The 14,919-nt window shown below is 41.2% G+C and overlaps 1 protein-coding gene across 12 annotated transcripts in view; it reads right to left on the reverse strand.

Annotated features, from left to right (window-relative positions):
• The window catches only part of fubp1 (far upstream element (FUSE) binding protein 1), a 39,985-nt gene that overhangs the window by 13,964 nt on the left and 11,102 nt on the right, over positions 1-14,919 (reverse strand). For all 12 annotated transcript variants that reach the window (XR_013498558.1, XR_013498557.1, XR_013498556.1 and 9 more), the window contains exons 4-16: positions 13,416-13,452; positions 11,136-11,185; positions 8,384-8,455; positions 7,326-7,383; positions 6,929-7,091; positions 6,728-6,826; positions 6,521-6,631; positions 6,172-6,274; positions 5,979-6,079; positions 5,637-5,784; positions 4,188-4,348; positions 689-849; positions 519-598 (exon numbers count right to left, since the gene is read on the reverse strand). Coding sequence is in view for 8 of the 12 variants with exons in the window: in XM_078218958.1 (XP_078075084.1) it covers positions 519-598; positions 689-849; positions 4,188-4,348; positions 5,637-5,784; positions 5,979-6,079; positions 6,172-6,274; positions 6,521-6,631; positions 6,728-6,826; positions 6,929-7,091; positions 7,326-7,383; positions 8,384-8,455; positions 11,136-11,185; positions 13,416-13,452 (1,344 nt within the window). In the remaining 4 variants the exon portion in view is untranslated. The remainder of the gene's footprint in view (positions 1-518; positions 599-688; positions 850-4,187; positions 4,349-5,636; positions 5,785-5,978; positions 6,080-6,171; positions 6,275-6,520; positions 6,632-6,727; positions 6,827-6,928; positions 7,092-7,325; positions 7,384-8,383; positions 8,456-11,135; positions 11,186-13,415; positions 13,453-14,919) is intronic.

Below are 14,919 nucleotides of genomic sequence, written 5' to 3' on the forward strand. Positions count from 1 at the left end.
TTATTACTGCTGGCATTCAAACACTGTAGATAAAAATGTTCAAGTTATTTAATACATTACAGTATTATAGCAAGGTCAGTGGATCACTTCTCTTTCCCTCTTCCTCCCCTGAAGGTGTCAACTCCTGCTCACGTATGATTCCACAAGTGCAAGCTACTCTCCAGTATCCCATCCGAGTGGTCAGTCTGCACGTTTCAGCCGCAACAGTGCAAAAGTTGTTCAGCTATTTAACTGGACAGGACATCCCAGTCAAAACTGACCCTGACCTCAACTGATGCTGGCGCACACATGCTTCTAGAGCAGGGGTCACTGAATAGTATATAGGGATGGGAACCCTAAATAATACCACCCCACCCACCCTGGCTGAGATAAGCCAACTCAGCACACACCAGGAATGAAACCTGGGCCCTGTGGGTCTGCGTGGCCCAATTACATACTGCAAGTGAGCCGTTGAGGAGCTCAGTGGATTGCTTTTAAAAGCTCTGATGCAAAATGTTAAGAAAGAAATTGTGTCTTACTTGGATCTGGTTGGCCCTGTTGCTGCCAGGGCTGGTAGGCATTCCCCCATCCTTGTGGAGCATACGGTGCTGGTGGACCACTGCAGAGGTTGAGAGATTAAGTAATGGCAACATACCTTACTCTGTAGTCAAGTTTAAAACAATTGTTCGATTTAAATCAGATTACTTACTGCTGAGGAGGACCAGGTGGCCCTGGATTATAGGGCCCCGGATTATAGGGTCCCATTGGAGTTCCAGGGCCTGGAGGACCAGGGGGCCCATGAGGGCCAGGAGGCAAGTGGGGTCCATGAGGACCATGGGGACCAGGTGGCCCAGGAGGACCAGTAGGAGCCTAAATACACAAACATACATTGTGAAATATAATCAAGCCTACAAATAGGGAGGTTCCTGTGGAGAGATCGCCAGCCCATATGAAAAGCAACATATTATTCTCATTGAGAGCTAAACTAGACATTTTAAAGAAGATATTAAAAATATTCCCCCATCAATGCATTTTCCAGACTCTCAGACTGGTCAACTCCATTATTTCCATACAGAAGTGGATTAAACTTTATGTTTCACATCAATATAGCAGCATTTCATCATGAAAAGGAAAATTTCACAATACTTGAGTCAGAAAGCTACAAATTTGATCCTAATTTTAGGACATTTCCTCTTGCTTTGGTTTGTGGCAAAAATGGAGGCTGCAGATTACAAACCCTAATTTAATTTGTTAATGATTTTGCAGCAGCCTGCCTTAAAATTAACAATGCACTGAGCAAACTGATTTGACTACCTGATTTGTCACGGGGACGCTATGAGGTATTGTTACATTATCGATCATTGGGACACTGTTAGAATCATGGACCCACTAAGGCTCACCCTATCTACTGGAGGACAGAACTTGTATTTATATAGGGCCTATAACTTTATCCCAAGGTGCTTTCAGAAGCATTTGAAGAAAAATTTGACACCGAACCACATAAGGAGATATTAAGATAATCAAAAGCTCAGCTAGAAAGGTAGGTTTTAAAGGGCATTTTAAAGAGGGAAAGAAGCAAACGGTTAGGGTAGGAATTCCAGTGCCGTGGCAACTATTGGTGCAACTATCGATTGTGGAACAATTAAAATCGGAATGTCCGATTCAGGGTTTCGCAGCTAAAAATTACAGAATAGGGAGGTCACGGAGAGATCTGAAAACAAGGATGAGTACTTCAACTGGTAGCCTACGTTGATTATTAATGGGTGAATTGAATTTGGTGCAAGTTAAACCACAGGCATCAGAGATTAGATAATCTCAAAGTTATGAAGGGTAGAATGAGTGGGACTGGTCAGCAGTGTGTTGGAATAATCAAGTCTAGAGATAAGAAAGGCACCAATGAGGGTTGCAGCAGGTGAGCAGTCACAGCAGAGTCAGGCAATGTTATGGAGGTTGAAATAAATGGTCCTACTGATGGTGTGGTAAGAAGCTCATCTTGGGGTTACACAAGACACCAAGATTCCAAACATTCTGGTTCAGCCTCAAGCAGAGATGAAGCTGATGGCTACTGAACTGAGTCTACAGTGGGGAGCAAAGACAAATGGATTCCACCTTCCCAATATTTAACTGGACAAAATTTCAGCTCATCTAAGTTTAATGATGCACTATATGTCTGATAGTTTGAAGACAGTGGAAGAGTCAAGCTTGGTGGTAGTGGTGAGTTGGAGGTGGGGATCACTGACATTGTCCTCAGATGGTCCTGCTACTTAAACTCATGTCTTTGGCAATAGGTAGGATTACATGAAATCACCTCTTGACTATTTACAACAATCAAATATGCTCCAGGAGATGAATGTCATCAATGATGTATCACTAGGCAAATTTAACAATTTGCTCCTTTATCACAAAACCCCCTATTAACATTCTTTGTACACAGGAGTCATCAAGATCCTTCTTTACAACTTCTCGGCCAATGCTGGTAATGGTCCCATCCACTTCATCTATCTGTCCATTATTTAACATAAGAACTTAAAACATAAGAAACAGGGCCAGGAGTAAATCTTCAGCTCCTCAAGCTTGCTTCGCCCTCCAAAACAATCACAAAATTCTGCCTCAACTGCACTTTCGCACCTGGTCCATACATCCTTTGCTTCCAACAGACCAAAAATCTGTACCTCAACCTTAAAAATCCTTAATGAATGAGTATTCACAACCCCTTGGGGTAGATAATTCCACACATTCTCAGAATTAAGAAATATCACCACCTCAGTCCCAAATGATCTACTCCTGAATCTGAGATTGTTTTAGGATCCCCAGCCAGGGGAAACAATCTCTATGTTTGCTCTGCTGAGCCCCTCCAGAATCTTGCATATTTCAATGAGACCCAAGCTCCAGGGAATATAAACCTACTTTTCACAGCCCATCATAAAAATCAATCCCCTCATCCCAGAATCAATTTGTGAACCTTTGCTGCACTACTTCCAATGCAAGTATATACTTACTTGAAATATGGAAACCAAAACTGCACACAGGACTGTGGGCAATGTCTTACAAAAGTCCCTTATAATTGCAGCATGATTTCCTTATTCTTATCCTCCAAGTTCCTTGCAATAAAGGTTATTTCTCTTCTAATTACTTGCTGTACCTACATGCCAACTTCTGTGTTCCTTGTACAAATACATCCAATTGTCACTGAAGAGCTAAAAGTCTTCATGCCTTTTAAAAGATACTATGGTTTTTATTCTTACCACCATGTGAGTAACCATGCACTCGATCACATTACACTCCATCTGCTACCTTGTTGCACACTCACCTAACCCAACTACATCTCTTTGCAGCCTCCTGGCCCTTATATTGCACTGCTATTCGAAATCAGCCATTACATCCCATTTTCACAAACTATTATCCAACATGTTAGCCACTACGTGCAGGAACTGTGGAATCCATACCTGGCAGACTGCATTTTCCATTGGCAAGTTTCAAAAATCAGTAATAAACACTGTTGGGATGATGATATTATTCAAAATTGCATAGCATCTGCACGTGTACTGGAACCGTTATGTATTTTTCGCAAAATAGTCAGATAAAAAGCAGAGTCTGCAAGTATATTTTTGATCAGCGTGCACTTCAGTTACTGCTTATTTGGTTATCTGCAAAATTGTTAGAGGTAAGACAGGTGAAACATCAGACTTCAGCATACATGGGAACACCAGCAACGATGTAAGGAGAGCCACCAGCATGGTCAAAATAACAAACTATTTACCATTCACTTGCTACTTGGTGTTCAGGTAAAACACGGAGATGTTCCTTTACATGTGGAATGCTACACAAACATTAGCTGCTCCATATGCTATGAAGTCCAATCAAGAACAAGAGAGTCTGCAGATCCTCCAACCATTTGATTCAAAGCAAGTTTTGATTATTTTATCAGTGACTTTCCTCCTACAATGATTGATCTACTTTAAGCAGCACTAAATTCCTTTTCTAAGTCCTAGAGATAGTGTCTGGCGACAGCCTGGAAACAAGCACACCATGGGGTATGAGAGCAATTAAACCACCAAGTGAATCATGGCAATCTGCTCATGTACTCAACAAAGTAGTGAAAGTTGTTAATCTGCGATAACTCATCCTAAAGGTCTCTCAGGAAGCTTCATCATAGGATTCATTTTGTCTCACAAAAATCTTATTAAATAACGTCTTCTTGAGCTTACCCCAATCTTTTCTTCAATAAGTTGTCTCGCATAATCAATCTGCTGAGTCGATCCACGAATAATAAACATTTTAAAGTTGGGATCAGCATTCGGAGGTGGGTTTCTCTGAAGCTCTATCCGTGCCCCTGACTGTTGGCTAATTGCCTTTACAGTCTCACCACCTAAGGCAGAGCAGATTGTCATCAAGAAAACTGGCGTTAATCTGTCAAACATGGATGTCATTCACATTTTCACTTGTTGATTAACTGACAATCAGTAATCAAACATTGTGTCGACACTTTTAGTCAAAGCCGAGAAAGTGGTGGGAAATTGAGTGCTTAGCCATTTTACACAACAGTATCAGTGGCATACGCTCTCAGATAAGGTACATCAGAGGTTAGCCGCAGGGTAAAGCCCCTAACACTTTGCCCCAATTATCTGCCTTCATTTTAAGCTCAAATGGCCATATTCTCTCTACTCCCCACAGGTTTCAGCCAAAGAAGACTAATACAAGCAAACAAATTAGTAACAGGAGCACCTCGAGCCTACACCGCCAATCAATAAGATCATGGCTGATCTGACTGTGGCCTCAACTCAACATTCCCACCCACTCCGAATAACCTCTGACCCCTTTTGTCAGTCAAGAATCTAATACAATCGCACAAAACAGGAGCATCTAGCCTCTCAAGCCAGCTAACCTGGTAAACCCCAGCCGGTCTGCCAGCATGTATTAGGAGAGTTAACATTTCCAATCCGTTGACTCTTTGGTCCTAATAGATGCTGATGGACCTGTTAGGTATTTCCAGCATTCTCTGCTCTTGTTTCGGATTCCAGCATCTGCAGTATTTTGCTTATTTTACCTCGAACTGTGCTTGGGTGAATTAAAAGTCTCTCAGGTAGAGCAGAACCGCACCCCCCGCACCCCAGGAAAATCTGTGATCAATATTTGCATCCAAAATGCCAACGTTTTGCTTGTGAACCACCTGAGAATATTGTATAATTATTCAACACTTTAACTCACTAAATAGCTGGCCTTTCGTATCACATCAGAATATTTTTGCCAGCAGGCTATTTCTACTCAAGTCATCACATGGCCCATTTTCAAATCCTCTCAGCAATGCCGAAAAACAGAACCCACATGCACTAATGGTTAGAATACGGAACTTGCTACACGTGGGGCAAACAGCACAGGTGCATTTAAGGGGTATCTAGATGACTACCACGAATGAAGAGAATGGAAAAAAATGCAGATAGGATTAGATGAACCACAAACAGCAACACACATTTTAGGTTGAATGGCCAGTTTGAGCTGTCAACATTATGCAATGCAATTAGAAAGGGTTAACTTCATTTCAGCAATTCTGTTCAATAGGAAAACACTACGCTGTCTTTAAAGGTATGTAATTATTTGCGCAGGTAATGCGAAACTAAAAAGGAACCAAGAGTAACTTTTTCATGACAACACATTACCTTTGCCAATGATTATGCCAGTCTTGCTGCTGGGTACTGTGAAAGTGAACTCTTGAAGTCCACCTGGAGGGCCCATATTCCAGTTCCCCTGGCCTCTCCCTCTTCCTCTGCCAGGTCCAGGGCCACCAGGACCTGGAGGCATGCCAGCCTAAAAGTGGGAGTGAAAAAACTTCTGAACCACTGCTTACAGAAAGGCCCCAAATGGCAAGCATCCTAAAGGTAATTTCTAGCTGCTACCAACAATCAATACAGCGTAGGTACGGTAATGAAAATTCTAGTCAAACACTCTTATGACAGACATTTAAATTGGCATGCTTAAAAAGAAAGCATTTGTAACCTAACCTCCACACTTCGTAGGAGGTCTGTAAGTATTTCTGCAGCATGCTGACATCTGTCTGGAGGGCCCAGGATCTGAGCTATTCTTTCTGGCGTCGTCCCATCATCTTGTGATAAAAAAATTGGCAAGTTTTTTTTTGCGAACAAGGCATTAAATCTTATTCCAATTGCAGAACAGTTAAGGTTGCATTAAATTCACCTGGTTTGAACTGAATCCTCACACCAGCATCGTTCTGTATCTTCTTGATCATTTCTCCACTTCTCCCTATTACAATACCAACAGCAAATCGAGGTACAGGGACCTAAGAGAAAATGTAATTAGTATCTACTACAACAAAGAGGCCCTTTGGACAAAACCAGTGGCAGTTATAAATAACACTGCCAGATTTGCCTGTAAAAGCAATATACCAAACATGTCAATACAGTAAAAATTAAATATAAGTCAATTGAAAATAACATGAAGATTGAAGCCGAATAATTCTTTGTTGCATGAATTACAGGCTGGAAAACATTATTTCATTTGATTGGTCAGTGTGCCTTGCACTTACATCCAATGCTTCATTGGTTCCTCCCAAACGGGATCCATATTCATTGCGCTGCTCCCTAAAACCACCTTGGTCTCGGTCACGAATTAGATCCATCACCATGTCCTTGGCTTGCTGAAGCACACAACAGAAAAACACAGAAGCTTGTACTCATATTCATTCATTGGTGACACTGTTTAAAAAAAGTGAGGAAGAAAAGCTGCATTGTACCTGTACTTTGAATGGATCTCCTGTTATGCGGAGGGGTTTGTCTGATCCTGTTGGCTGAGGTCCATCTTGAATCATCACCATCTTGACTCCTGCACGTTCCTATTTTGCAACAAAACAACTGCATGTACCCACCTTTGCGAGTTTAAATACCAGGTCTCAGCATTTATGAAGCAAAGCAAAGACAGTAAACAGAACTCTTACTTGCAACTGCTTGATTGTTTCTCCACCTTTCCCAATAACAAGTCCAGCCTTGCTTGCAGGAATCATGATCTCCTGTACTGAAGTACCTGGTCCATCTCCATGATGCGTACCTGGACCAATTCTGCCTCTTTCAACTATTTGATCAAGTAGCCTCTTTGCAGCTCTGCAACATCGAAAGTTTGAAGTTTGGGGTTGGTCAGTGAAAGGGGAAGTGAAAAATCTTCATGCAAGTTTTAACTACCTCCCAATCTACTGAGAGGTTTAAATGCAAGATCAGGGAGATAACTATAACTGGATGCATAACCACGTATGACCCTGAACACTATGCATTAAAATTATTCTGCAGACAACGATATTATGGTATAGAGAAATCACTGACTACTTGAAGTACACTTACAGAATGGAATCAGGACTTCCTGTTAACATGCAGGATCTTTCTGGTAAACCACCACTGTCTGAAAATGAAATGCACTTATGGTCAGAACACATGGAGCCAGAGCGCAAGTATAACAGAACAACTAGAAAATTGGTTGGAAAATAACACAGGGATTAATAGTTAGTTGCTTCGATGAGTGGAATATAGGAAAGATTTAGTTTAGTTATTAGTGTCACAAGTATGCTTACATTAACACTGCAATTAAGTCACTGTGAAAATCCCCTAGTCGCCACACTCCGGTGCCTGCACTGAGGGAGAATTTAGCATTGCCAGTGCAGCTAACCAGGACTGTGGGAGGAAACCGGAGCAGCTGGAGGAAACCCACGCAGACACGGGGAGAACGTGTAGACTCGCACAGACAGTGACGCAAGCTGAGAATCGAACCTGGGACCCTGGCATTATGAGGCAGCAGTGCTAACTACCATGCCGTCAAGAAGTATTTAGATGAGCACTTGAAACGCCATAGTATACAAAGCTATGGCCAAGTGCTGGAAAATGAGATTAGATAGGTGCTTGATGGCCGGTGTGGACATGATGGGCCGAAGGGCTTCTCCCTGTGCTGTAAAACTCTATGACTCTGCAGAGAACCATGGGCACAGATCTGGTCTCAATTTACATAAAGACTTGGCAAATCACAAAAAAGATTCACAAGGATGATACCACAATTAAGGGCAGATGCATTTAAAGGGATTATGGCAATTAGCTTAGATGCATTTAAGGGAAAGCTACATAAGTACATGGGAGAAAGGGAGAGGGGAACATGCCCTTCAATCAAGAGGAATTAAATTAAGATCTGGAGGACCAAGAACAAAATTAGCACGTTTGGAGTATGTAATTCTAATTCTGAATGTGTTAACTATTGCTCTCTGACAATTTGCCCAGACTACCGCAGTATATCGTAATAACAGCTCATTACAGCCCAAACAGTTTCTCAACTGTACATAGCAAAACTAAGCTTCTGATTCGATATTAACGCAAATGATTTAACCAAAAAAAATTCAAGACGAACAAACCCTTACCAGGCGCAATCTGAACTTTGCATCCAGACTCTTGCTGTATGCGCGAGATCTGTTCCCCACCTCGACCAATTACTAAAAGAAAAACACAGTTAAAACACCATTAGCTCCATCAAAGTGCAGTTTTAAACCCTAGACATTCCACACATTTAAGTCAAATTTTCTTGTGAACACAACTTTTCACATACACTATATTGCAACTGATTCCATGAAAAGCAAGTCGGTGATTCTCATCTCTTTCAATCTATCCTCTAGAGGAAAACCAGAAAACCTTCTGATACACCCAATGTTTGCAAACTCTATTCCCTAGTAAAAGATTGGATGGTGGAAGAGAAAGGAGGAAAGAGAATGCAGGAGATGGTAGCGGGAAACAGATAAGGAATGAAGATAGGTGTGAAGACTGCATAAACAGGGAGAGGCACAAGTGAGGCAGCAAAACAAAAAACCCTAACTCAAACCTCAAAATGAGGAATGGAGTCAGGGTAATGGTGGAGGTACTGGAGGGTGGTGAAGGGTCAGGGTAGTGGTGGAGATGCTGTGGGTTGGTTAAGGGTCAGGGTAGTGGTGGTTGGTGAAGAGATTGGATTTTCTCACTCTTATTCAGCATATATTTCGTATCAAGACACACGTGCCACACAAACTACTGAAACATTGAACATTTACTAAAGAGAGCAGTCTTTACTTTTCTGCATTGACTCAGGACCAATAGAATAACCTTTGATGAGCATACCTATCTGTCTCTAATGCTCCTTCATACACCAAGATTCAAAATGCCTATTAATTTATAGAAAGTTTCCATCAGGTTTTTTCCCTCAAGCATCCACAGAATTCTTAGTGCAGAAAGTGGCCATTCGGCCCATCGCGTCTGCACCGATTCTCCGACAGAGCATCTTATCCAGGGCCACCCCACATATTTAAAGTTTTATTTGTGTCACAAGTAGGCTTACATTAGCACTGCAATGAAGTTAATGTGAAAATCCCCCAGCACGTCTTTCAGACTGTGGGAGGAAACTGGAGCATCCGGAGGACAACCATGCAGACACGGGGAGAACGTGCAGACTCCACATAGACAGTGATCACAGTGCCAGGTACCTGGCGCTGTGAGACAGCAGTGCTAACCACTGTGCCACCGATGCCCCACTAATCCACCTAACCTACACATCTTTGGAGTGTGAGCACCCAGAGGAAACCCACACAGACACGGGGAGAATGTGCAAACTCCACATAGTCACTGAAGGCAGAATCGAACCTGGCTCCCTGGCGCTGCGAGGTAGCAATGCTAACCATTGTGCCGCCATTAAGGAATTTCCTTTGGAGGTCTGACTGACACTGAATTAACTGATCTCACTCATGACTATGCTGAACATGGGAAGATCACAACCAGATCTCATGAACCCTCGGAAACAGGATAGGCATACAAGTCATGGAAGAAAGGCATGAGGCTTGGGTGCAATTTGTCTCAGCCACCAACTCTGCCTGCTGTGTGTGTGGCAGGTCAGAAGTTTGTTCTTCTTTATATTCTGTCCAAAGAATGACCAAATGATTAATGATGATGGAGAAATTTACAAGTACATGGGAAAGCTAGCTAGAAATAAAGCAGATAGCAAGGTGTTTAAAAAGGAAATTATTAAGTAAAGTGAACGTCAGTCCTCTTAAATGAGAATGGGGGAGCTCATAATGGAAAAATAAGGAAATGGTGGATGAATTGAACAGATATTTTGCATCTGTCTTCACCATGGAAGATACAAATAACCCAGGATTAACCGTGAATCATGTGAAATGGAGGGAAGAACTTGTAATATCAACAATTATAAGGGAAAGGTACAAAGAAAATTATAACAACTGTCCTGATGGACTTCACTTTAGGGTCTTAAAAGGAGTGGATGCTAGAATAGTAGATGCATTGCTTTTAATTTTCCAAAATCCCAGAGATGCTGGAATTATTGCATCAGATTTGAAAATACTGAACGTGACTCTTCTATTCAAGAAAGGAGGGAGACAGAAAGCAGAAAATTACAAGCGAATTAGCTTAAGGTCTATTATTAAGGATGTTATAGGGGACACTTAGAAACTCTCAATACAATCAAGCAAAGTCAACATGGTTTTGTGAAAATGAAATCATCTTTGACTAATTTTTTGGAGTTCAAACCAATGCTTTTCAGGGGCTGTTGTGGAAAAGGTAGATGCTAAACTTGAACATCAGATGGGCAGAGGCAGGTGTTATTACGGAGGTAGATGTTGAGAGTCAAAGAGGAGAACCATAAGACATGGGAGCAGAATTGGGCCACTCGGCCTATCGAGTCTGCTCCACATTCAATCATGGCTGATATTTCTCTCATCCCCATTCTCCTGCCTTTTTCCCATAACCCCTGATTCCCTTATTAATCAAGAACCTATCTACCTCTGTCTTAAAGCACTCAATGACCTGACCTCCACAGCCTTCTGCGGCAAAGAGTTCCACAGATTCGCCACTCTCTGGCAGTGGAATCACATGTTCAGCCAAAGATACCAACCATCTGACTCAGCTGAAGACTGCGGCTGGTGATATTACTAGTCAGTATTAAAGGCAGGAAGTTTGCAGCAAGGGCCCTCAAAGATAGCGTCAGTCTTTCCCAAAGATAATTGAAGTTCAAAGGTTGGATGTCAGGTAAGCAGGATGACAGTGAAGCAGTGGAGGGGTCAAGAGATCGAGCCACTTATCATCAGTATATATGCGAGTATAAATCAACAATAAATAACTTATAAATTAACTTACTAAATCCAACCATGCCGTCAGGTACTTTGTATTCCTCTGTGGCTATTGACCTAAATTTTATAGAAAAATTCAGAAATTACCCAACAGTTTGTACAGCATTTAGTTGTTTTGCAGTTTACAGCAGTCACTCTCCAATGAGTTCTCGGCCACTGCATAGAATCATAGAATGCCTACAGTGCAGAAGGAGGCCATTCAGCCAAACGAGACCACACCGACCACAACCCCATCCAGGCCCTATCTCTGTAACCCCACCTATTTACCCTGCTAATCCCCCTGACACGAAGGGATAATTCAGCATAGCCAATCCACCTAACCTGCAATCTTTGGACTACAATTTTAGCAAAAATGGTTTCCCCAATTAATCAATTTGTTATAGCACCAAATATGAGGCAGAGAGATCAGCAACATCTCAGGTTTGCTTTATCTGATTTATATAGCTAGCATAGTAGGAACTGCAAGAGTACTGAAAAATCAAATTCAATCAGGTTAGCAACACAGTGACTGCTACCAGAAACGGGGCAAATGCAGATATCAATCTGAGCAGAATTTTACTCAGCCGTGATGTAGCCTTCCAACATTCCATACTCATACACCAAAGACTGTCATTTGGATAAAGGTATGCAAGGGCAACTCCATTTTAACCAAAATGTCCACTGCTGTTCTGCAACCTTTACTGATGAACATCTTCTAAAATCATTTGATTGAGTCAATTTATTTGAACTATGCAACAAATTAGATTGCAACAGGAATATTCTTGCCACCACCGGAGACTTCTTCAACCGGCTCCTTTTGCCCCACTTCAGTTTCCCTCTAAGCTCATAAAAACATCTCAAGTCCAGGGACTGTTACTTGCACCGAACAACTTCTGCCGCTAGATGGAACCCAGTCAATTCAAAACCAGGTGAGTGCATCTTTTAATATCATCTATATGTACCATCTATTGTATTTCTTTTATTACTTTTAAATTTATTTTAAACATCATTTAATACATGACTAAGTATTTAGGAATGTACAACTTGCGTTTTACCTCTTTTTGTTAAAAAGTCAAGTTTTATCTTATATTTAGTGATTTATTTTATTTTTCAAGCCTAGAAAAGAGGCCTTTTAGCCCATTGTATCTGTGTCAGTTCTCTGTAAGATCTCAGCCAGGCCCACTCCTTTGCCCTTACCTCATAGTCTTGCAAATTTTCTCTCTCAAAGTGCTTTTCCAATTCCCTTTTGAAAGCCACGATTATATGCACCCCCACCACTGTCTTAGCTAGTGCATTTTACATCTTAACCACTCACTGCTAAATAGGTTTTTTTCACTTATTATTTCTGGCTCAGTCAAATACCATTAATCAGTGCTCTCCTGGTCTCAACCCTTCTGCAAAAGGGAACAGCTTCTCCAATCTATCCTTTCTAGACCCTTCATGATTGAGTACCACCAATAAAATCTCCTCTCAACCTTCTCTTAAGAATAACTTCAGCTTTTCCAATCTACCCACTCAACTGAAATCCCTCATACCTGGAACCATTTTCTTAAATCTTTTCTGCACCCCCTTTAAAAGCCTTCATATTCTCCCAGAAATAAATGTCCAGAACAGAGCACAATCTTCCATCGAGGCTGTGTCAGTGCAAAAGAAGGTTGTTCATAAATTCCTTGCCTTTGTAGTCTCCTTGTCTCTACTTAAGCCTAAGATACTATATGGCTCCACAGAGTCATAGAATCTCTACAATACTGAAGGAGACCATTTGACACATCAAGTCTGCACTAACCTCTGAAAGCACACTCTATCAAGGCCCACTTCCCTGCTCTATCCCCAAAACCCCGCACTTTGACCATGGCCAATCCACCTAACCTGCACATCTTTGGACTGTGGGAGGAAACCCACAAAGACATGGGGAGAATGTGCACACTTCACACGGGCAGCCACCCAAGGCCAGAATTGATCCCCGGTCTCTGGCGCTGCCTCCTTAACTACTCTGAACCTGCCTTGCCACCTTCAACCTTTCTGCACAGAAACTCTCTATCCTCACATCAACCTTACAAATAGTACCCGTTATATTGCCTCACTTTATCCTTTCTATCAAAATGTACCACTTGATGCTTCTCTGTAATAAATGTAATAATTTTGTAGATATTTAACTTAAATAGTGATGAAACTACATCACACAGCACTGGTTTTAATAAATCGTATTAAGTCAATTATCTAAGACACATAAAATATCATACATCCACCAGTATGAAGCGATATCTTACGATCCACTGTGTAAAAAGATAATAAATTTATTTCCTACCTCTGTTGATGCATTGCAGCTAGCTGTGCTCCAAATGCTTTAAGGGGAAAAAAAATAAATATTAACCAATAATCTGTCAATCACTATAAAAACAGAGATAATTAAACACAAGAAAATGCATAGCATGAAACGGTCAGTCAGATAACATGAATTACACTTGTATCGGTTTTAAGGAGCACCCTGCATAGAATTTACATCAGGCCCATGCGACCTAACAGTTCTGTGGTTCTGTTTATGCTCCACACAAGCCTCTGCCCACCATATGTCAAACTTATGTTTGCATATCATTCTTTTTTGCTTCACATACTTGTCAAACTTCCCCATTCATGTATCTATTGTATTCATCTTCAGTACTCCATGTCGTAGGTTCCATACTGTAGCCACTATCTCGGCAACATTTTTCTTGAATACCTTATTGGATTCATTGGTTCTTAGACTCTAGTGGAGACATTATTTCATTACCAGTTTCTTAATCATGCCACTCTTTACCTGGCAAGTTTCCAACTGAGTGACAGTGCACGCTGCATTTATACACAAGCACCTTGCAAAGTAGACAACTAAATGCCAACATTTTTGCTCGTTAAACTTCCAACAACTCAGTGCCATTCATCTGCTCACAGGAAAAGGCAACAGAGTAGGTAAGGCAAGAATAGCCTGATATGACTGACCATTAAGTTAAAAAGCAAGGGAACTCTGGTCAGAGGGTGCGGGAAATTGAAATTCCACGATCTTCTCACTGTAAGAGCACATTGCTATCTGTGGGATGTTGCTGTGCACAAACTGGCTGCAGCACTTTCTACAATACTGATGGCACTTCAAAAGTATTTCATTAGCTGAAAAGCATTTTGGGATCCCCTGAAGTCATAAATGGTATTTGACAAGGACTTTTTTCTCTCAACTAAAATGGCAATTAATAAAGCATACAAAGATAGAAATTCAGATAAATTTTGTTCAAATTAGAAGACAAAGTAAGGCTCACAAAATGAGTTGAGCGCCTTACTTTGTAGAACACATTTATTCTCACTGAGGAAATGGGAATTCAGGTCAGATGAAAGACAAGACAGGCAGTCCACTATGTAATTGGAGAGAGTTTGCAGAACGCGTTGGTACAGAGGGATCTGGTAATCACAAAACATTAGTATGCAGGTACGTCAAGTGATTTAGGAGGCAAATCGAATGTTGGCATTTATTGCAAGGATAATGGTATATAAAAGTAGCAAAGTGTTGCTACAGTTGTACAGGGCGGTGGTGAGACCTCACATGCTGTACTGTGTACAGTTTTGATCTCCTTATTTGAAAACGGATGTAATTGCATTAGCAGTACACAGAAGGTTCGCTCGAGACATTTGAGATATGAATCCAATACCAACTGTTATTTCCAAACAGAAATCAAATTCTCAATCTGTAATGGTTGGATTCATATTTGCTGAACATCACTTTGGGGAAAAAAAGTAGTGGCCAACAAATATAATACTTTAATTATTTTTAACCTAAAATTACTTTT

This window comes from Mustelus asterias, chromosome 8 (genome assembly GCF_964213995.1).
Source record: "Mustelus asterias chromosome 8, sMusAst1.hap1.1, whole genome shotgun sequence".
Taxonomy (NCBI): domain Eukaryota; kingdom Metazoa; phylum Chordata; class Chondrichthyes; order Carcharhiniformes; family Triakidae; genus Mustelus; species Mustelus asterias.